Source organism: Paramacrobiotus metropolitanus, unplaced genomic scaffold (genome assembly GCF_019649055.1).
Source record: "Paramacrobiotus metropolitanus isolate TYO unplaced genomic scaffold, Prichtersi_v1.0 Parri_scaffold0000067, whole genome shotgun sequence".
In the NCBI taxonomy this organism is placed as follows: Eukaryota; Metazoa; Tardigrada; class Eutardigrada; order Parachela; family Macrobiotidae; genus Paramacrobiotus; species Paramacrobiotus metropolitanus.
This window is the reverse complement of record NW_026570287.1, coordinates 150,845-173,618: the sequence shown is the minus strand read 5'-3', so window position 1 is coordinate 173,618 and position 22,774 is coordinate 150,845. Positions and strand designations below refer to the sequence as shown.

Genomic DNA, 22,774 nt, shown 5'->3' with positions numbered 1-22,774 from the left:
TGTGGATGTGTTGTTTTACCACCTCAAAAGTTTCCCCTGCAATTTTACAACGCATTCATAAATACATACGGTGACGGCTGTCGTTCTTTACCTTTAATAACCAGATTTCATAATTAGTTTCTCAGCAAAAATTGCAGTAAACCAAAACCATTTTATTAAAATTAAAGCCCATTTACCAGCAGCAGCTGTAAACGAAAATATAAAATTCCAAGAAACATAATCAATTAAGCCGAAACAAATACGGCAAAAACTAAAAATCGGACAATTAGTGTCACGTGTTAAAATTATCACAGTTAGTAAAAATACCGTCTGGAGCAACCACGGTTATAAAATCAATGTAGAATAAGAACTCCCTGTACGAACGAGGAAATCGATTTGGAAAAAAATAGAATTCGAACGAAAGTGCTAACTTGAGCCTAAGTAGATAATACATTTTTCCACATATGAAAACAGCAAACGTTAACAAATCCCTCCATAAAAGCGATGAATGTCGCGTTCCTCTTTAGATCAGCAATACTGACAGAAGATCGAGAAAGCACATGGGCGTCAATACTGGTGTTCTCCTTTTTCAGCGCCAGATGAACAGCCAAATCGGTTAACAACGGCGAAACAATTACCTGTACAAAAAAATCAAATATTCAAAAGTGTGGGCTTTTAAACAGTGACATAATCCAATGTTTTCGCGTCGAAATACTTCACAGTTCGCCAGTGGTCAATTACCACACTGACAGAACGTGTCAGAAGTTTATATCCCTTGTTGAACGTGCTTACCAAGTGTTCTACACTAGACGCTCCGTGGTGTGTAACAAAATGACGCTGTGTTTCCCAGTAATTTGTCTTGATGGTCAAAAGCAGGCCGTTCAACCAAGCAGGGTTTCCTTGGAAGAAAATTGATAACTGCGAATCCCAGGAGATAATCGGCAGACGGTAAACATGGTTAACCAATTCCTCAAATTCCGCCACGGATAATTTCTGTGAGTAATAACATTGATCAATCAGATCGGCTAGTCAATACAGCACAAACAAAGTGTATCAATGATGTGCCGAAAACAGGCATCAGCCCTAAATGAAAAAAATGACGCGAAAAAACAACACTATTCGTAAACGAATAGCAACAATCCGGGCAAAATTATTCGTGTTCGTGCATACGAAACCATACATCTGCCCTACGTCACAAAGCTAAGAATAGGGAAACAGCCATATATACGGTTTCAGATTTTTCATCATCCAAAGCATGATACTGCTACATACCGGCACTGATCGCGTCTGCTCAGTGTTCACTTTGCTAATAATCGACAAAGAGCTCCCATCATTCTCACGGCTCCGTACCACATTCCCTTGACTTCGCCTGGTGTGTTCGTCATCGCTCTTGACCCCCGACAGCCGCTGCCACAACGTGTCCCGAATGCAGTCACTATTAGCCCGTTGTAAAGCTTTCTTAATAAATGCTTCCAACACCGAACGCTGATTTTCCACCATCGTGTTCAGTTCCGTTTCCAGCCGGCTGAAATAACCGATATACAGAAAATTGGGGAAAGCTGCTACTAAACTCGCTTTGGCATCCAGATTTTCCGGAACGGTAAGTTTCTACAAAACAACAGCCAAATTAATATGACACAGCAAATCGAACATAGTCATACTATCAGCTACAAGAAACAGCCTCGGCTTCGCCTCCGCTTTTCTTGCGGTCTCCAGTCTACGGCCGGTTTATTCAAATGATTTCGATCAGCTATTTAGTTAACATCTTATTCCTTCAACGAAACAAAATGATCCGAAAATACGCTAAAACGCAGATAGAATAAAAAGGGAATTTATAGCTTTTGTGCACTCAGACGCATTCACTTTCACTCAGAAGGGAATTTTTGTTAACTTCTCCCTCCCGACCTTGATCGAGTCTACCAGGTACCAAATTTCCACTAAAGCATGCTTGCAATAGATGCTGGTGGTAGTTCGGTCACTCGTTTACCTAGCTGGGCTGTGTGCTCTGGATAGTAGTGGTAGTTCGGTCACTCGTTTACCTAGCTGGGCTGTGTGCTCTGGATAGTACTGGTAGTTCGGTCACTTGTTTACCTAGCGGGCTGTGTACTCTGGATAGTAGTGGTAGTTCGGTCACTCGTTTACCTAGCGGTCTGTGTGCTCTGGATAGTAGTGGTAGTTCGGTCACTCGTTTACCTAGCTGGGCTGTGTGCTCTGGATAGTACTGGTAGTTCGGTCACTTGTTTACCTAGCGGGCTGTGTACTCTGGATAGTAGTGGTAGTTCGGTCACTCGTTTACCTAGCGGTCTGTGTGCTCTGGATAGTAGTGGTAGTTCAGTCACTCGTTTACCTAGCTGGGCTGTGTGCTCTGGATAGTACTGGTAGTTCGGTCACTCGTTTACCTAGCTGGGCTGTGTACTCTGGATAGTAGTGGTAGTTCGGTCACTCGTTCACCTAGCGGGCTGTGTGCTCTGGATAGTAGTGGTAGTTCGTTCGGTCACTCGTTTACTTAGCTGGGCTGTGTGCTCTGGATAGTAGTGGTAGTTCAGTCACTCGTTTACCTAGCTGGGCTGTGTGCTCTGGATAGTACTGGTAGTTCGGTCACTCGTTTACCTAGCTGGGCTGTGTACTCTGGATAGTAGTGGTAGTTCGGTCACTCGTTTACCTAGCGGTCTGTGTGCTCTGGATGGATAGTAGTGGTAGTTCGGTCACTCGTTTACCTAGCTGGGCTGTGTGCTCTGGTTAGTAGTGGTAGTTCGGTCACTCGTTCACCTAGCGGGCTGTGTGCTCTGGACAGCAGCGGTAGTTCGGTCATTCGTTTACCTAGCGGGCTGTGTGCTCTGGATAGTAGCGGTAGTTCGGTCACAGCTTGGCTCTGTGAAACTAAAACCGTCTGGCCGGGTTTTGGAATATGGGCATTCAGATTATGGAAATGGTTTCTGCTGATTCTATACGGGAAAGCTGGGTTCGTGAATCCCATTTTATTTTTTGTTTTTTTTTATCACTATAGTTTTATCAGTCTAGTTTTATTAGTTCTTATTATCATTAGTTTTGCTCGGACTGCAATGAAAGGTCAGCCCGTTTGAACTATTACTATGGTCAGTTTCTTTTACAGCTGTCTTCAAATGGCTTTCAACGATAGTTCTTATTCTTAAGTTCTGTTTTTAAGCGCTTTAAATTGCTAACGATTTAAACTGTAAACGAAGCCATCCACTAGCAGTATCGTTTGTGCTACTGCTAATTGGCTTTTGTAGTTTTGTAGGAGTAAAAGTTCAAACCTTTTTGATTTGTTGATCTAAAAAGGGTACCAGTTTAAATTTACTGATTTTTTGCTCCATGCAACAGGACTTTGAAATTGTTTTTTCAAGGTCACCTTGAGCTTTCTTCTCTACCGGCACCGGCGTCTGTGCACGGGAGCCGGAGCAGATATTACCAAAACAAAATGCATGTGACACAGTTTCCAGACATGCTGAATCGAATGGCGTTAGCAGTTTTTCGATTAATTTTTTGGTTTGTTCTGACCAGATCGTACGGGGTTTTCCGCTGTAATATAGATCTTTACCTTGATATGCTAGTATACATTCAACTGTAATCCACAAAATGGACGGTTTTGTCAAATTTAAAAAATGGCTAGCTTCAGCTCACCGATTGTGTAAGCGAATCACTGCGCATTTTAGGTACATCTATGGTGGACATGCGAGGGCGCCGTGGTGGTGGGAGCGTTTTAAAAGAACCAAAGCGCTCTTCCAGGTAATCCGTTGAATATCCATCCTTCGTGCTGGTCAGTATAATGTAATACCGCAAGTGCAGTGTCGATGGATTCAGGGCGTCCACTCCTTCGTGTGTGTCCGCATAGACAATATACGTGCATTCAAAGCCTTCCGGTGTGGAGTTAGCTACGCCGCGTGATGCCAGCGCAAAAGACGTTTCCTAAAAATGACCGAAGTTTGTTCATCAGCTGTGCTAGTTGACACACGGTCGCATCAGAGGATGCTCACGCTGCTGTCTTCCAGAGCTAACGAATCCATAGGAACCGCATACAAATCGTACTGCTTATCATGCGCCAAAATGTAGTTGTATAACTGCGCCGCGGGAATACTGCTGCCCACAGTCAACACCACAGCACCTGTACAAATGCAAAGCCAACCAACCAACTATTGTGCTGTACTTCCGCACACCATGAAATTATCAAACTGAAACTTGGGTACAAATTCAGTGTTAAGTAGACGGACAGTTTTTTTTGTTCAACGTAATCGCACGCTATTTGCGAAACTACTGTAACTCCATCGACAAATGCTATTAATTCAGTTAAGTCAATGAATTATATTGAACCCTGCCTCGAACCTGTCTGGAAACAGCTTTTCGCGTAGCTCGGTGCTTTCTGATAATAATTTCCGAAATCATCGAAAAACGAGACGATATGGTAACCCGGTTTCAGTCGCATCTGGTTTCCCGAGACATATTGCGCAATGGAGCGCAGATGGAAGTCGTACAGGAATGAATGCATATGCATGGCCACTTTCAGTCTGTCCACTTCTCTTTGCAAATTAATAATGGCCTGCATCAAAATTCCGGGTTACAATGGCACGTAATACGACACTCGTACTTTATATTATGCACCAAATATTACCTTATCCGGATCATTTCCGACCATGGAGAAATCATCAGAAAATTTCACTCGGTCCACAGCAAACATGCGACAAAAAAAGAACGGTTCCTCGAAGAACAATTCCAGAAGAATCATACCGCCTGGAACACACCGCTGTAAATACGTCACCGATGGCGTAAACCGGGGCGAAATAGCAGCAGTAGCAGCCGTGTTCGTGTCGAGATTAGCAATCGGTGATGTTGCGCCGGATACAGCCCGTGTACCGCTTTGGGGGCTCTTTTTCACACTACAAGAAAATCACCCGTCACAAACTTTAGGTTAATTAAATGCAGAGGATTTTGATGCATAATCCAAAAGCGTACATCTCCAATTATCGAAAATTCAACACACTAACGATTATTACTGTAACCGGCAAACAGCATTTACACAATTCCAGCTAAGCCACATTAATTTTACATTACATGCGATGGATTTTTCTGACTTCCAAAACCCCTTTTAATCCCAATTCGAAGTTCAACAATTAACGACAAATTTAAGGCTCTACTTACTGTCGCGGTGGCGAAGCCGGTCTGGAAAATACGATGGTAAATCCTTGGTACTGCAGATATTCCACATACTCCTGCATTAAAAGGTTTCGTATCTGTGAATGCCACTGCTGATCTTGGGTAGAACCGGAAGGCTTGCGTGAAGATGGCTCAGAATGCGCTGCCGGCTTGATCTCTTTCTTAACGACAGGTAAAATACCGGAATTGTGCCGTGAACGCTAAAAAATTCATTCATCACGTTCCCGTAAGTCAAGGTTACCTATATTACAGACTTCCAGTGTAATTGCACTAAGGATTTTTACACGATCAACTGAAATACTAAAATCAGCCATTCAAAAAAACGCCAACTGTTTTCATACACGTTGCAAAACTAAAATTAAACGACTAAGAAGGCCGTTAGCGCTTTATTTTGTCAAATCTGTAACTCACGCTTCCTGATGATGAAATAGGCTCTTCATCAGCGACACCTCGTTGAATGGGAGAAGAACACAATAATTGTCGATCCGGAAACCGTGTTCCCAGACTCCTTCTCCACTGTGGATCAAACATCAATGGCGATGCGCAGAAATGTACCGGTTTCGCGTTCATTTTCAGCAGAGACAGCACCTCCTCAGAAATTGGCTGTCGTCCACGTCGATGCCATAAATCATACAAATTCCTTAAACGAGCCCGCACATCGTTCGACCGGCGTTTTTTCGTTCGAATTTCGCAAAACTGCTTTCCATGGTACAGAACTGGATCGGTGTACGCCATGTTGGCTTCATCGGCAAAAAATTTCCCCGGAAAATGGCTGTCCATTGTCGCTTCAAACAGTATTCCCGTCATTTGGTGTTTGGGATTTTGCATATTCTTTAGATTGTCTTTTGAGGGAAAATTAGCATAGTTGATCAGATAATCCACTTGGAATGGTGATACATGAAACATTGGATATTCCAGAGATCCATGGCTTTCGAATTCCTTCATCGGTTGAAATACACCGCACTTCTGGAGCAACATGTTATTCAGCAAACGGTATCGTTCATGTTGCCATTCCAGCAATCGACCGATGGCTTTCTCTAAGCTCATCTGGGATTCCGGTGAAAAATTGTAAAAAAACACCGTTAAGTCGGTATCGTGCAATTCAATAAACAGCAACCGCGTTCGCGAAGCAATTGCCGTTCCGTGGTGATCGGTACGAGACAGAAATTTTTTCGAACTTTTCTTCGTCTTTTCATCGCTAACACTATGTGCATCCACTGATGTACTTCGCGAGCGTTTTTCGCCGTCTTCTTCGGATGTCAAACCCAGCGCAGACACAACTGCGAAATTTCCAGGAGGAAGATTCTTTAGAAGTGGCGATACAAATTCCCGCAACGATTTCGGTGGTTCCAGTGTAAAATCAGAGTTATGCGTCTCCACTCCAGCCGCATCCCGCAAGCAAGCGGTCGCAGAAAGTATAAGACCCAGATTCAGCCCGTTAATTATATTCAGAACAAAATCCCAAACAATATCAGCGCTGTGTCGCATTGGCAGCAGGTAAAGGTGGGACGCAAAGGCGTACGCCTTGATATCACAGCATGCGTGCAGATAGGTCCGTAGGAATTTCGTGCGCGCAGCGGCCACATTATTTCCGGGAGCAGCCAGTGCCGGACATACATTATGCTCCATCCAAAAATCAGAAAGTGCATATCGTACTGAATGACGCAATTTATCCAACAAACCCGCGCGATCAACATTACCCTTCTCCCAAACCAGGAACCGGATATTTCCTCCAGTCTTTACCGAACGGATCTTCACCAGTTCTTGAAACATTTCTTCCACGTTAACGTTTTCCGATGGCAGAGGGCTTTGTGTTGTCTGCGGCAGCAGCTGCACATAGATAAAACCAAATCCCATACCACCCTTTTCGTGAGGCCGAATGGTAAAAAAGGAAGCCTCGTCGTCAGCAATTTTCCACTCCTCTGTTGCGGGATCAAGATAATGGAAATGCTTCCCAGGATCGGTCTGCGAGTACTTTGGCCCATGCAGAAACGATCCCAAGTTCTGCAGCAGGTAATGGAAGACGGCCACTTGTTGTGGTGCAGTATGAATTTCACCGGGAAGTTTAATATCCAAAATTTCAGTGGCAGCGGTTCGATCTGGCTGCAAAAACTTTACATCTTCTCCAGTAAACTTGGAGCCAACGTTCCTGGTCAGCGTCACAATTAACTGACTCAAAACTTGTTCATCCAACCGATTCTGCAGCGCTAGAATTAGTTCATTAGTTATTTCAGGCGGTACAGGAGAAATTCCGTAGAATTCTAACAAAATTGTGTCCATGGGAGGCCGGTTGAAATGTTCTCCAAATGCCCCATCCTCAAAGGTTACCGAGCGCGGAGTGTTCTCGTTGGATGTATTAGAAATCAAATCCAGATCTTTCCCAACCGAGCCAATCCGCGACGGCACAACAGAATCTTCGTTCATGCTGGTCAGCCGCTTTGTCGCTCCTCTTTCGTGCATTCGAATATAGAAAATTGCCCCATGAGAATCCTTACCGGTTTCCTGAATTACAAACATGTTTCTCCGGTTGATAACAGCAAATTTACTCAGCAGTCCCATCAGCGCTTGAATGCCTGGAGATTTCTCCGATTTCCCGGGAGCCTGACGCAGCCGTGGGTGTACAACGAATTCGTATTGGAAAACCATATCGCAGCTGAAATATCCAGGCAGGTAATGCAGTGAAGCTTCCAAATACGAACTATCCACGGCATCATCATCGTCGGCTGCGCTTCGAAAAACATCCTGCTGATTGTGCCCATTCTTGTCTTCGTCCAACGTTTCTGGCTCAACCAGATTATTACAGCGCAATGTTCTACACATATCCTTCAAAAGGAGTTCTTGATTGACCACCTTGGCAATGGCTTTCAGTCTTTTGAGGGTTTCTTCCGTCAGCATTTCAATCGTCTTCAGTTTTTTCAATGTCTCATCGGCTGAGCGATGCGGATTTTTAGTCACATTCTCCGCATCCACTTCGCACTCACGAACATGGCAGTAAATATTTGCTGCATTCTTCGTAAGGTTCAAGATCAGCCAGAATCCTGGCAATTCGTTGTTCGGCATAATGCTACCCTCATTATCCTCTTCATCATCGGATTCGCTGCTACCCGCATCGTAGCCATAATCGCCAACGGAATTATCGCTGATTGCTGAAATGCCGTCATGAAAAATCAGGGTATCTTCGTCGGCGGATACCGAACTGTCGCGAATGGGTGGTAATCGGCTAAACGCCTTTATGTCCTCATTGTTAACGGCGGTAACAATCCCGTGCGAACGTTTATACATCGGGTAAACAGGCAAACTGCTGCGACGAGCCGTATCTACAATCATTGATACACTATAATTATTACGTAAAGGATCACATTATGTATGCGCTCAACCTCTGTAAATGGTTTTTGTTTACTGCAAATCAAATTAAGATAATATGTGGGGAATAATAAAAAATTTAGAAGCTGATTACCACCATAACAGCTCTCACCTTCTGAGTACGAATGCCGCGAACCAAGTGAAGCTTGCGATTCCAGCGTATTAATTCGTCGGCGTATTTCAGCAGAGGGTTCAGAAGCAGTCGAAGATTGTCGTGTAAACTGTCTTCTATGCAACAGAGGCGATCCTTTAAATGAAGCACTGTTTTCCGCTTTGATCAAATAATAAAATTCGCCTTCTTTCACAAAACGGTAGTTGTTGATTCGGACGCGTTCAAAGCGCTACAAAGAGAAAAATAAGATGGCTCTATCAAAGTGAACAAAGATGAAGCACAATGAAAATTATCGCACCTCCACAAACATCTGGAAACTCTGTTCGGCGTTGTACACAAATCGAAGAACATGCTCGTGCATTGTACATGTGCTACGATTCTTCGAGTTTTTTACGTGATCCATAACCAGCCGCAAATTTTCTTCCGTAGGAAGTATGTCGTTAACGGACAGCGTATAGGCTATTTCATCCTGCAGGTGCCATCGCAAATTGTCCAACATTCCCTGGACAATTTCATGTTGCTCAGCCGGTAAGTGAAGATAATCTTCAGATGATCCAGGTCGTTGCCTACAGAATATTTATTGAAAATTTTTTAACTGAACCTGTATGATTTATTGATTACTCTTCGTTGATTGTCGATAAATCAGAATCGCTTCCGCGGAGATCTTTCATGCTGCTTCCACCAGAAATGGTTCGCCTGGAAACCCTGCCTTCAACCGGATGGATGTCGCGAATTTCTTCCGGTAGTGATAAACACAGGACATCCAATCTGATTCGCAATTCGTGGAAGTCCATCAGTTTACCAGAAGTGTCCACATATGAAAACACTTCCGCTACATAAATGCAACATTCAACTTTTGAGATATGCATAAGCATGAAAATGCAACAGCACTAGGGAAAAATTTTTCCACGTTATGCACAAGATCAACAATAATTATCCACGTTATTTACAAGATCATTCGCTCCAGTTTTTCATGTACGCATCGTGCAACTTACACAAACACGTTGGCAGTTGTTGTACCGTGGAACTACCCAGCGTGTGCTTCGTTCCCGCCGAAAGCACACACATAAAGGTCACGAACAGGGGATTCAATAATCCGTCTTCTCCATCCAAATCCGCAATGGGCGCACTTTCCGAAGTATCAGATCCGAATACCGATCGATCAGAGCAACCTGTATTCAAACTCATACTGTCCGGATCCTTTTCAAAAAATCCTCTCCCTGATTCACCGGCTTCGCTGAATCCACTCACACTTTCCCGCAAACCGGCTTCGTTTCCACTATCATTAGCACGAAATTCCACCGTGGCTTCACTATCTTCGGAGCGCTTGCCTTCCGAACTGCTGGCTGATTCGGCCCCACTCTCCCGATAACCGGGTGGATAGAAAAAGTAAGTATCTGGCTTGCTGTGGATTTTTTTCAAGCAGCGGGAGATAATTTTAATAAATTCTGCTTTAATGGCAATATGGCTTTCCGCTGGAACCAAATGCTGCACGACTGAATTGGCAGAGCGTGGACTGTTACCGGATGTCCGGCGTTTGCGGATCAGTCGTTTGAAATGTGGACAAACACATCGAAGAAACTCAGTCAAGTCCAGTTCAACAGGTACTTCCGCGCAAAATGCATCGGTAGCCTGCTGGATATCGTAGGGGTCAACCTGAAATTCAAGCATTTTATTCCGATTTCGTCAATACCTGCAGACCTTAACTTAAAGTATTAATTTTCATTTTTGTTTTATAAACCAAAATTTTATTTTCATTTAACTGCCTCCAGGGAACTCGTCAACTACGCAACTGACCACATATCCAAGGTGTAGACTTTTGTATATTCCTTGTACAAATCCCTTCGCAAATGCATCTTCAATGTTTCCACACAGCATCCAGATTTTGGACATGTCTCGTCCACCTCGATTCGGCAAGGACAGCGACCGCAGTGAAGTCCGTTCTGATAAACTATCATCTCCCCTGGATTCACTAATTCTCTTCCCCAACGGTCGTTCGTACTGAACGTTGAACTGCTTTGTCAGATCATAATCAAAATCCAGCCCCTTGGTGACACTCTTCTTCTCCACCAATACGGCAATCAGACTGGAAAATGTGCACGTGAAGATGTACACCGGTATCGGAAGTGCCGCCGGACGATTCTGAAAGTTTACATCGTCGTTCTCGGAGTCCCCTTCTCCCAAAGAAACCGCACTGGAATCGTCCGTTAGAGGATTCACTGGAATGTTGGGGCCTTCAATCTCTTCCATATCCAGCGCTTGGGTGATGCGTTTCAAATGGACATACGAAACAGGAACCAACGTGATTACCAATGAGTGATCGGAGATAACTTTAACAAAACACCGCCAATCACATGACGGTCTGGCCAAAACTTCGGCTTCCACTGGAAAATTTTCGCCCGAATCGTTATCGTTGGCTTCGGTGTACGATTCAGCAGATTCTGAATTCCGCACCGACTGCCCACCGCCGTCACCCAGCAGTCTCAGAATTCCATGGCAATCGTGTTCAGACAGCTCCACTTCCCTAGTATGCAGCTTTCGTAATTCCGTCGAGAAATAGTGGAACAGATAGTCGTTAGATTCTGCGACATTCGTTGTACAAAAACTGGAACGGAAACTGCAGAAGGTCATTCGTGTTCGGCTACACTTGGCTAAAAGGGAAGGCATATCAAATGGAAAAGCCAGCATTTCCGCGTTGTCTCGTATCGTAACGGTGGCTTGTTTGTCTGAGTTCAGCTTAGGAAATCGCGAGCTACGCGGGTATGTCCACGGTTTCCTGGATTCATTAGCCGGAAGACCACATAAGGAAGCCAACATTTCGAACGTCAAAAATGTCGACAGCAGATCTTTGTCCACATCATGCATCTGTTAAAACATACCAATTATTTGGCGATACACTAACGATTAACAGAACACATACCTTGTCCGGGATTTGTTGATACTTCAAAGCGTTTAGATATGATGTTGCAGAATCATCAGCCATCGAAACGCCATACTGTGGTTCCAGCCATATTTCAACTGCCACAGAATATTTTTGATCCCGCCCGCCATAACTTTCTTCTTTCTCTTCGTCCCTGTAAATCAATATGCTTAACTATTCTAACACGCACTGGCAACCCATGAATAATAAATACGTCACTGTAAACACTACTATCTAACGCTTTAATATGCACACTTAATCCATACAATCGGCAATAAAGCGCTCACTTTAGGCTACTGCTGATACCACAGGGCGGAAAAATAATATACTGAGCGATACACGGTAGAAAATCGTTCTTGTCTGCTTCCACAAGCGGAATCTTCTTCGGGTGCGATATACGCGCCGGATCCTACAAAATTGAACGTACGCTTGTAAAAACACCTCGCATTTATAAAACAAAACCGTAGTAACACCTGTATTACAAATTCTACGGGTATCGTGCAATGCACAAAGGCAGCCATGTAAATGTCCAAATGGTCACTTACAGTCATTTCCACCTCCCTGACCAGATTAAATACTCCGCCGGATGTACTGGCAAATCTAAACTGCTCCCTCAGTCGCATTTTGGCTAACACTGTCAGGACTCGGCCGATTACGTCGTACGATAACGTAGGCGAACATATTTTTGGAAGCTGCCAAACATAACGTCGACAATGTAGGAAGCGACTAAGGGCTTGAAACGCCAAAGGATTCGCCACCGGAAATGCTGCCTGATTAACGCGTTCCTCAAAATTCACCGGGACACTTGCTCCAGAAGACCTATCAGCAGTCAGTTCTCCAGGCACGTCACGATATTGTATCAGCATCTTCTCAACCGGCTTAGCAAATCTCCAACAACACGTAACAACTACAACGGCCACTTGTAAGTTTAGACAAATTGAAGTAAGCAAAATGAAGCACCAGGAAGAGTGCTACCAAGGTTTACTAAACAGGAAAACCAAAACTTACGATTTGTTTCGCCGGAGGGATCTTTCACTTGCATCGTTAAAGCAGCTAATTTTTGTTCCAACTCCGACATCACCTACAGCAAACCAACGCAACAAAACCGCGGATTAGTTCGGTTCGGGTGATAAGTGCTTTACTTTATGTCGAATATTTCCAGACGTGCCACCAAGAAATGCCATTCTAAGCGCCACGCACGGAAGCTTAACCGCCATTCTTATAATAAAAAACGATTTTGGTGGGCCGGAGTCTTCTTGATTTCTGGAAAAAAAAGTCATCTGTGCAATCGCTGTTTCAATAAGATACGGCACAATGTAAATGCAGTTTAGACGCCTGTGTTTTTAGCAAAAAGCCATCAAATCTCGCACTTACTCGGTAATAAACCGAATGTAACTATGGTTTTCCACCAGTACAATCTGGCACCACTTCTGTAGCAACTCCCGTAGCTGATTCAAAGCAAAACTGCAGCGAATAGTAGACACACGACGCGAGCTGAAGATATTTTCGCTCAGCGGTTTGTCATGTTCCAGTAACAGACTAATCCGATGAACATGCAGCCACTTATGCCAGAGGTTGGAGTCCAACACACAGATTGGACGCCAGAAATTTGTAAAATCCGGATAGTCCATCAGGTCGTTCGAGCACAGCACAGGATCTTCCGGATTGTCCGGTGACAAATAGAACACCGGCATACCTTCCCGAATCACTTCCGGTATCGTGTAATGCGACGGTTTACTCTTGAATTGCTCAAAATGAATCAAGAACTGTTCAGTCTGCTCCAGACTGAAAAGAACCTATCTTAGTTGACAGTCATTACATGCCGACGATACCGTTATACGACAATAAGGAGATAATCGGTACCTTTGGATCATATGTCTGAATCGTTTTAAGGAAGCCAAACGGTAAGGTCCACAGTTGTTTTTGTTGGGAGCAGCCACGGTCAAGTCGAGCAAGAATTCGTACGGCGCTTCGACATAAATTTCCGCACTGACACCACTAAATATAAAAATTAATAAAATGATTAAAAATATAAGTAACGTCCATGACATATGAAGTATGAGATTAGGGAAGACGCTTTTTGTTTCAAGAATGCATACCGTTCCGTTGGTGGCCACAAGGCTCCAATTTGATAGTCAATATTAATTTCCGGTTTCCAAGGCATAGACAGAACAATATCGATGTGAGTATCCCCTAAGAAGATTCAACAAAATTTTTTTTTTAACTCGCGGAAATCAGCGTTCCATGTTTTTGAATAGGTACGCTGTTAACGATTTTAATTAGTACAGTCAGGCGGAGTCAGTACTACGCGTACCTTTAGAAAATGTTATAGATTTAATGGTGAATCCTTCTCTCAGACGTATGGACAGCAATCCACCAAGTGATACATCAATATTCTCAGCTTTACTTAAAAACTGGCGCATCATTCTGCCTCCCACGTCAGCCATAATCCTAGAAAACCAATCGTCATTTAATATCATTCGCCTAAACAGTTCACGAATCATGAGAACAAGACAGAAGCAAAAAAACGATTAACTGCAACATACAAATAAAAATATGTACACAAACTGGGAAGCATCAAGGCACCAGTTTAAACTGTATCGTTTATACGCAACAGATTCTTCATGGCACAATAAAAACATTAAAACCTTTTTACGTAGTGCTTATTATCAGTAATGTGTAGTAAAATTCCGCCCTACAAAACTTACGCCATAGTATTCGGTCGCCTGGTCAGTTCATTCTGGACAGCGTCCACTCCTCTTTGAAAGGACCACGTGAAAAATGCTGTCTGAAATACCCCAGCATCGGACCCATCCAGTTCACCCTAAATTTCATCAAGGCAGAGTTAATAATAAGATATTTTCCTGTACAGCTGCATAAAGCACGTAAAAGCGGCTTTCGGCAACGACGTGTCGGAATACCTATACATAGCGCGGCACGACAACGATTCAAGTACTCGTGTTAAGGACTTTCACGAAGCAAATGCCACCTGATCAACTGCAGTGTACAAAGAACAAGAGGGGTTATTGACGACACTCACAAGCACCCGCACACCCTCAAACTCTTCGCGTACCACGCTCGGCTGGTACTCGACATAGGCCCCGGTGGTGGTGCGCGCAATAAACTCCATCAGGTCCGCATTGCACAGATAACCCAGATCGTCGTGCATTGCGCCGTTCTGGCCCGGGCATGCCACACGAATAAAAGAGACGGAAATGGTATGGGTTCGTAATTGCGACAGCAGCTGGTCCAAGACGGTAATGTCCGGAAAGTCCAGTATTCCATCCGTCACCACAACAATATCTAAACGGCAAATAAAGCAGTAGACAAAGCGCGGTATCAAATAAGTAAGCTGTTTTACGAATTCAAAGCCATGCGTTTTTAACACGGAAAATGTATATTTGCATGTATGAAGCGTGAGACAAAGTGATAAAATTTATGTACCGTTATCAATCTGTCTCAAGTTGCCTACATCCAAATTATAAAAAAAAATGTCTTAAATTAAAAATTAATACTAACTAATACTAATTACTGCCAACTCACGTCCACAAGAATTGTCCGGCAACAGCTGCACGCTAAGCAAGCATTTCCGTAAAATGTTGGCCAAAGTCATATCCATTGTCATGAAAGGCTTGGTTTTTTTTAACTCCGCATTGGATAATGGAGAATACCTTCGAATTTCTTCCTGTTGAAAAAAAACTAAAGTATTTTTTGCATTTCATGATAATATTTGTAGCATAGTAGCATTAGGTACTTTCATTTCATCATAATGTAAATTTGACACAGGCCAATGACAAGTACACTAATTGTAAGAAAAAACGGAACTTATTTCAAAAAAATGCCACTACTACCATAAATCGAATCATTTCTCGTTAGACAAAAAACTGAAAATATTAAGAAATTTGCATTTTAGTAAGCCACCATTTACACATTCAAAAGACATCATGACCCTTACGTTTAAGCGTGTGACGACATCTCCCTCCAATCGAGTCAGCTCTTTTCGAATCAACTGCAGCAAATCCGCAAGAGTTTCTGGTAGCAGTTTAAAACCTTTCACGATAACCGGAGCAGAATTTGAGCTCAGAAATGGTGCGTGGGCCAACACGGTAACGAAGACTTTAGGGGAGAACGGTTTATTCGTGCCGGGAATGACCGTCTAAACAGTAAAAGGTTTAAAATTTAACAACGGTGTAATTAAACTGCTTCGCACCAATACAGTTGAGAATCACTAATAACAAACCGCAAATTTGAATTTGTAACTGCATTGTCGGAGTATAATTAAAGCGATTAACCAACGAAAAACATACTACAGTTTTACACAAAACTGCGACAATCTGGATTTTCGATTAAAAGGAAAGCTCACGTCTTCTATTTATTCCCGACAACACATACCGCTTACCGGTTGACTAATTGCGGTCAGGCATTCCTGCAGTGCTGAAAACAACTCATCGAATGCAACAGATCCATTCACAAGCGACTGCAAAAAATCCAGTCCCTAAATATTTAACAGAAAGCAACAAAAAACATCCAAACACGCCCTTACCACGGTCGCCATAGAGGGTGTCAAATCCAAAGCAAACACCAACCGATAAGTTTTGGAGAGGAAAGTAACAGCTGTCAGGGGAGTAATTTTAAACACTCGGTTACTTGTTGGTTGCACTATAAACAAACCGCCAGTGTTCAAAATCAGTGTATTCCAAAGTTATCAAACGACACAAGAAACCAACTGTGCATAAGTTATGTAAAAGCTAATGTACTTTCCACCGGAAAAAGCGGGCGCCGAGGAATGCACGATATGATTTCCAGCGGTTCCTTATCCTCATGCTCGACTTCAGTCTACAATTCAAGCAGTTACGATTTCGTATGATTACAAGAATTTTTCAAGTATCCGAAAATTTTGACTTACTATGCTGCACCAGCAGCTACAAAATTACAAATAATGCGATGGAAACTTGCAACTGTGGCATTGTGTAGCATCTGGCAAAGTATTGGCAATTTGCCATACAGTACATTTGTCATATGCAAACTGTGAAAATTTAATGCGAGTATCCACTGAATTCATTTACCAAATTACTATACTCGTACTGCAATCGAAACAATGCCTGTGAAGACTGTGAAGCCGACAAAATAATGACTACGCTTATGTAATTAGAATAGTTTCCATTAATCCTGTCAAAAATTATTGCAACTGCAAAACAATTTCTAGGCACGGATAATCCAACCGAAAATACTTCTATAGCACTGGGCGTGACTAGATGAAAAATTCAAAAACTGCAATTAAGATGTATTGTAACACCAATTAGTAACAAATCTCGTTTCCCAAAATTTCTATTTACACAAAGCGTGAGTAACAGAGAAGCTAAGAAATCTTTTTACACTGAATAATAAGTATACCGAAAAACATGCAAGACGTTTAATTACGACAATTACCTCAGCATCCCAAACCACAGTCTTGTTGAGAAATCGCAGGAACCACTGCGCGCGCGTATTCCTTGATACCCGAAACATGCCTTCCATCATCACGAACACCTGGCCAGCTTCTTCGCTCTGCATAACAAACACATCGCATCTGCGCGTACAAAGATAACCATACTGGGATTTCGCCTTACGGCTTCTGCTTCCTCGGATAGGAATGTTTCGACGGAATCTTCGTCTGAGCAGCGTCGCGAGGCATTATACGAGCGTAAGTGAGCAAAATTGGCAGGAACATCGGCTATCTCCGTCAGAGTCAGCACATTCCGCTCTACAAATAACAAATGATTAAAAGATCATGACCAAATTCAGTTTAGTGCATTTGTGGGATAAGCTACGTTCGGCAAATCCTTTGCTGATCCCACGTGCATCATGATGCAACGGCGATTTCTTGTGATACACCACAAATCTCACTTGCCTGGATCGGAGTCATCATCAGATCGACTGGCAGATGCCGCAGAATCCTCGCCAAACAGCGCTGGATCGGAAAGCATGTCGGTCATAGTGCTGCTGAAAATATTTCGGAACAAACTCAGTCCAAAACGGAATGACAAAGCTCTGATGTGAATGAGGATGCAGGCATGCCGCAGTTCACAACTCCTCGTGAACGGACAGCATGCAAACGTGTATAAAAAAATCTTTAGTTATTTAAAAAGCTAGTCGAAATAACAAAACAGGAGAAAACTAAAATTCCTGGCTCTTAAAAGAGCCGTGGCAATGAAAAACCAGAAAAGTCTACTGTTTTGAAAACTGTTTTTAAATCAAATTCGTAAACAGTGAGCAAACTGCAAACACATGTTATTACTGTCAAACAGTAAGTACTTTGGGAAACACTGAAACAGATGATCGCTTGAAGTAGCAGAGTATCAGCCTTAGCGCTTAAACACCACTTTCCCTCCCACCACCCTCCAGATCATTGTGGTACAAGTAGTGAAACGAATTCTTTTTAACTTTTTCCGTGTTGCTGTTTTCTTAGGAATTAATAATACCTTTGTTTATGATTAAGTAGGTACTATAAAATTCTTTTGGCACTTCCGGCGAATGATTTAAATCTCTGCAAGCGACTAAAATTTCATCGAGTATGTTTACGACCATACCACGTAGCAAACTCCCGATACCGTTCGATCTCGGAAGATACCCTACGTCGGGCTCGGTTAGTACTTGGATGGGTGACCGCTTGGGAACACCGGGTGTTGTAGACTTTTTTTCGTGTTCAACTGTTCTGTTTTCATCGCATAGTAAACATCGCGTTTTCAAACTTTCACTTTTGAAACTTTTATTTCAGTTTTTCCCGTTTGTTATTTGTTAGGATTTCGTAGTGAGTACTTGCTGATATACTATTGCTTATACAGATTTGTAGTGAAACACAAGACTAGCAGATGTTTACAGAACATTTCCGCTTTGCGTATGGCCGAGACAAAGCGATAAATTCTTCGCACTTCTGGTGAGATAGCGAAAGCTTCGTTTGTTAATTTAGAATGCCGAAGGCGCGTGGTGACTTGCACAGTCGACCAATGACCTCTAATGCGTAACAAAAATCTAGCGACGAAGCTTACAATTGATAGTGGTTAATCGAAGAATGCTTAACTTTTTCAGCTAACAAAATCCGTTGTTTACTAATTTAACTAGTAAATTGGTTTATTTTTCTGTGCATGGGTAAGCCTGAAGTGTACAGAAGTGCGTCGCTGAGTACAGTAGAAACAGATTGTCGACTTCCGGTCATCACCTGATCAGCGTGTCGCACCACCGAAAAACAGAATGCTGCTCGAGAACAAAATCGGTGTGCTTTCGCGATCCTGTTCCTCCGCGTTTCCTATCTGCGGTATTTTTATTTATGCCATACTGATGGTTCGTATAACTTGTTGATTCAGTTAAATCAGCCATAGCAGAAGAAATCGTAGCTGATCGCAAATTTGATATTATTAGGTTACCAGCGTCAAAAAAATTGTGTACTAAAATTTATAACTGTGATTTTCTATAACTTAAAAAAATGTCGACGAAATTACCTGTTTACTTTTTGCAGAGCATCAGTCGTGTGCAGTGCGTCAGTGGGTCTAATTCCTCGGAGATTTCGACCGATTCACCATTTTCGAACACAAGTGTTTCCACTGCTATGACAAACGTTACAACCGCGTAAGCATAAAAACGAGCATTTCGACAGTACATACTTATGTACTGTAATTTTGTGGTGTTTAATAAACTGATTTATTTTTGGCGAGAATTTTACGTGACGTTTTTTTTTCCTTGTTTTTCAGTTACAAGTACTATTTTATACGAAGTTACAGTACGAGCAATGAAACATAACGTGTTCATGCATGCAAAACTTTGATTTATTATTTTACAAGCCGGTAACAGTAAGTTGTACATAATCATCAACTTCACGTTTCCTTAGATCTGTAAACCATACAAACATCTCGCCCACTGAACGACTAATGATAGCGACAAACTTGACTGCCGCTCGCCTGAAAGAACAAGGTAAATTCAGTTTTTTCAGATGAAAAATGAATTTTGGTTTGTCCCACTTGAATTCGAGAATGTCTTACCTAAATAAAAAAGAAACGGAAATTGGTCCGCATTGCTAGGATGCACTCGCAGAATTTATAAGCGTGACGGACTAAATTTTTTATTTACAGTAATTTTTTTGATGTTGTACTTTATAGTAACAGTGTAAATAGCATAAATTTAGTCCGTATTTATTAGCGGAAGGACCAGAAGCAGACTGGGCTCAAAATGCCGATGGAAAATGGGAATGGAAAGGCAAGCCGCGTAATCGAACTCTGGCAGATAAATCTTCCCGTCGGAATCTACTAAAGACCACGCAGTCTCCACCACTGAACACTACGTCGTCGACGAGATTGTCAAGTGATCACAAGGATAACAGTACAAATGTTACCGGACAATTAAACACTGCGGCGCCAGCGCACAATAATTCAGCGATCACCCCGCAGTTGACCTTTAATGCTTCCAACATTACTAGTACCAGTATTCCAGCGATCCTTTATTCCAGTTCTAACGCATCCTTAACATTGAATCAACATGAAATTAACAAAACAGTGGACATTTTGAAAAACAACGGTTCAGTGGTATTGATTGACCACCATACCGTTAACGGATCCAACATCACAGAAATTGTTTCTATATCGCATGCAAGTTGGACAACTAGTGCAACTAGTGCATCCAACGTTTCGGCTTCGGGAAACCACTCCGTTGATTTGTTTAAGAACAACGCCAGTATAAATTTGAATCCTGTCAATGTAAGCAGCCATGACGAGGCATCATTTAATATATCCGCCCTTGCTGCAATTTCCGCTAATACCAACGACGTGCTCATCCCAGACCGCGCTTTGTTTCCCAACGCAAATAATTCGCCGGTGCGGAGTGAAATCACGGCACGTCCCTTGATTATTAAGAGGCCGACAACCCCCATAATCAGCCAGAATGTATCCAACTTGACGGGAAAATCCGAACGCACAGAGGTCACGGCGCGCCCGATTCTCATAAAAAAGCCAACCACATTGGCAGCCATTCTTAGCTCTTCCAGTAATTTGGATGTCGGTCATTTACCTGTGTTTAATCTTTCCGGGAAATCGGCGGGACCGGGATTAACGTTTGAACTTCGAAAAATGACCGTAGTGGAAGAGCATCCGGCTAACGTAACGATTAGCCACAACAACAGTTCTAGCATTATGGATGTACTGATTCCCGCTCTCAAAATTTCTGCGGTCAATGGAAATAATACTACAATTAATGCCAGCAACGGCGCACTGCAAGCAAGTGTCCACCGGGAAATGGACATTGTTTTACATAACACAACGGATTCAAAGATCATTTCGGAAGCAAAGCTAAACACATCAAATATTAATGGCACGGAAAAGATTCAAAATACTTTTGACTCAAAAGTCAACACTTCGAGTAATGCCGGCGCGAGTTTAATCGATCCACATCAGTTAATTGCCGCACTGGGTGCGTCATTGACCAACGCGTCGGCGCTGTCGGATTTAGCGAAGGAACATGGGGATAATTTGAAAATCGACAAGATAATTCCGGCTAACCACACTATAATTATATCTGTGGATAAATCTCACGGAGTCGACGCTACAGAGTCGGCAACAGCAGCCAGGACGGTGACCCCGGCAACGGCTGCTCCACCACCCGTTGTTACCCAACCACAGGTCGCAAATGTGGCTGCACCGGCGCCGGATCATTTGGGTGCTTTGGCCAGATCCGCTGAAGACTTTCTGGAGAGCTACACTAATGCTAAGAAAAAAGCCGGCAAACTTATGAAGAGGAAGAAGACCTCAGAAACCTATGGTCCCAAATCGGAAAATGATCCAAGTTTCTATGAAAATCGTGCACTTCCTAAATCAGCCCGAAGAAAAACTGCCGGCAGCGACAACAGTAGAAAACCGGCAGGGACATCTGTACCGACGTCAGTGAATATTAGTCCGTTTTGGGAAATTCGTAAGTGTTTACATGTATCTGGTTTTCATGATGACAGTTTACATAACATCAATTTAAAAATGCCTGTACTTGATTGCGAATTTACTACAGATTTTGTGGTTCATGGATTTAGGTTCAGAGGCGCTAGCTAGATAGGTATTTGTTATACGGTGAGTTGCAGTTTCAGGGTTGTTTAATGGCGGAAGTGACCAAATTTCCGAAGGCGGTCAATCGATTTCCGGAATGACATGTAAGTAGTTAATGTGCGAAACTTGTATCCATAATTTCAACATCTGTTATGGATACTACCGATGCGGCCTCTTGCGAAGTGTTAACCTGATTGTGAGAATAAGTTTTAATGGTTTTCATAATTCTTACCTTTTTTTGCTACAGCGTTTCTCCCCAATATTAACCTTGGAATGATGCAAGACATCCAAAACGCTCAAAGAAAAATAGCCTCCCCTGCGCAAAGAATGTCCGGATAGAAATTTGATAATTTTCTGTGAGTAGTTTTTTGCACTTTTGTTGTTTTGCGTGAAATACTTTTGTTGTTGCTCATTTAATTGTTGCTTCCGTTGATCAGGCTTTTATATTGTAATCTTTTCCCCTTAGCCCTTGTGTGATTGTAGTGGGGAAATATATACGTATTATGTAGAATTGCATCTTTTGTTGCACTGTATGTTTCAACACGACCGACTTTTCAAGCTCGAACGCTGCACTACCGCGGTACCTGTGTGCATCCTCACTTATAATGTTCTCTAGCTGTGCACGCCTGCATGTGAAATGTACGATACTTGTGTTACAAATGCGGGGCCTATAGTTAATTCAGGGAGAGAAAAATAAATGGGCTTACGTTTATCAAAACTTGATTGTACCGCATAACGCATACATACCGCATAAAATGCGGTAAAAATGCTACATCCCGCATAACAGGACTTCTGCTGCACTTAGATAATACGATAAAATATTAAAGGAGTATTGTAGAGGATACGCTGTATTTCGTTGCTTTGGGTCCAGATTTTGATACATATGCATGAAATTGCGCTAAATAAGAAATGCTTGCATTCAACCATTTATACCGCTGAGTTTTTTTTTCAAGGTTGACCAAGATATCAATAGCAAAGTGTTGCCGGGTATAACACAAAACAATAGAAAGTGTTAAGTAATTTCTGCTCAAGTAAACAAAGATTAAGACTTGCAACAGTAAATCTGTTATCAATAGCTTGTAAAGGTCGCTCACGTAGGTAGGTACACTCACCACTACTGAGCTCACCACTATACACTCACCATACACTCACCACTGCTGTGCTAACAATTAC

The 22,774-nt window shown here is 42.6% G+C and overlaps 2 protein-coding genes and 1 pseudogene across 3 annotated transcripts; 2 read left to right on the top strand and 1 right to left on the bottom strand.

The window, feature by feature from the left end:
- Positions 1-78: 78 nt before the first annotated feature.
- On the bottom strand, positions 79-17,791 carry LOC129594245 (KICSTOR complex protein SZT2-like). Of its 2 annotated transcripts, none has more exons than XM_055490866.1 (33): positions 17,434-17,791; positions 17,153-17,286; positions 16,974-17,090; positions 16,301-16,379; positions 16,087-16,202; positions 15,943-16,020; positions 15,499-15,699; positions 15,087-15,228; positions 14,584-14,846; positions 14,252-14,367; positions 13,858-13,994; positions 13,643-13,736; positions 13,407-13,541; positions 12,918-13,328; positions 12,686-12,806; positions 12,552-12,624; positions 12,089-12,450; positions 11,831-11,952; positions 11,544-11,697; positions 10,421-11,488; positions 9,619-10,279; positions 9,245-9,455; positions 8,922-9,189; positions 8,624-8,852; positions 5,560-8,465; positions 5,134-5,348; positions 4,607-4,871; positions 4,321-4,534; positions 3,975-4,102; positions 3,622-3,906; positions 1,252-1,587; positions 772-972; positions 79-617 (listed from the first exon to the last, which is right to left on the bottom strand). In XM_055490866.1, the coding sequence occupies exons 1-33, from the start codon at positions 17,516-17,518 to the stop codon at positions 417-419; spliced, it is 10,128 nt and encodes a 3,375-aa protein (XP_055346841.1). In that variant the 5' UTR covers positions 17,519-17,791; the 3' UTR covers positions 79-416. The 2 variants fall into 2 exon arrangements, with proteins under 2 accessions (XP_055346841.1, XP_055346842.1); XM_055490867.1 differs by having other exon boundaries at positions 14,617-14,846.
- A 307-nt stretch (positions 17,792-18,098) lies between these two features.
- On the top strand, positions 18,099-18,217 carry LOC129594402 (5S ribosomal RNA; annotated as a pseudogene).
- Positions 18,218-18,245: 28 nt separating this feature from the next.
- Positions 18,246-22,297, top strand: LOC129594246 (uncharacterized). The gene is made up of 6 exons (XM_055490868.1): positions 18,246-18,863; positions 19,039-19,148; positions 19,408-19,490; positions 19,716-21,476; positions 21,637-21,705; positions 21,849-22,297. Exons 1-6 carry the CDS (start codon positions 18,774-18,776, stop codon positions 21,938-21,940), a joined length of 2,205 nt encoding a protein of 734 aa, XP_055346843.1. The 5' UTR covers positions 18,246-18,773; the 3' UTR covers positions 21,941-22,297.
- The last annotated feature ends 477 nt before the right edge of the window (positions 22,298-22,774 follow it).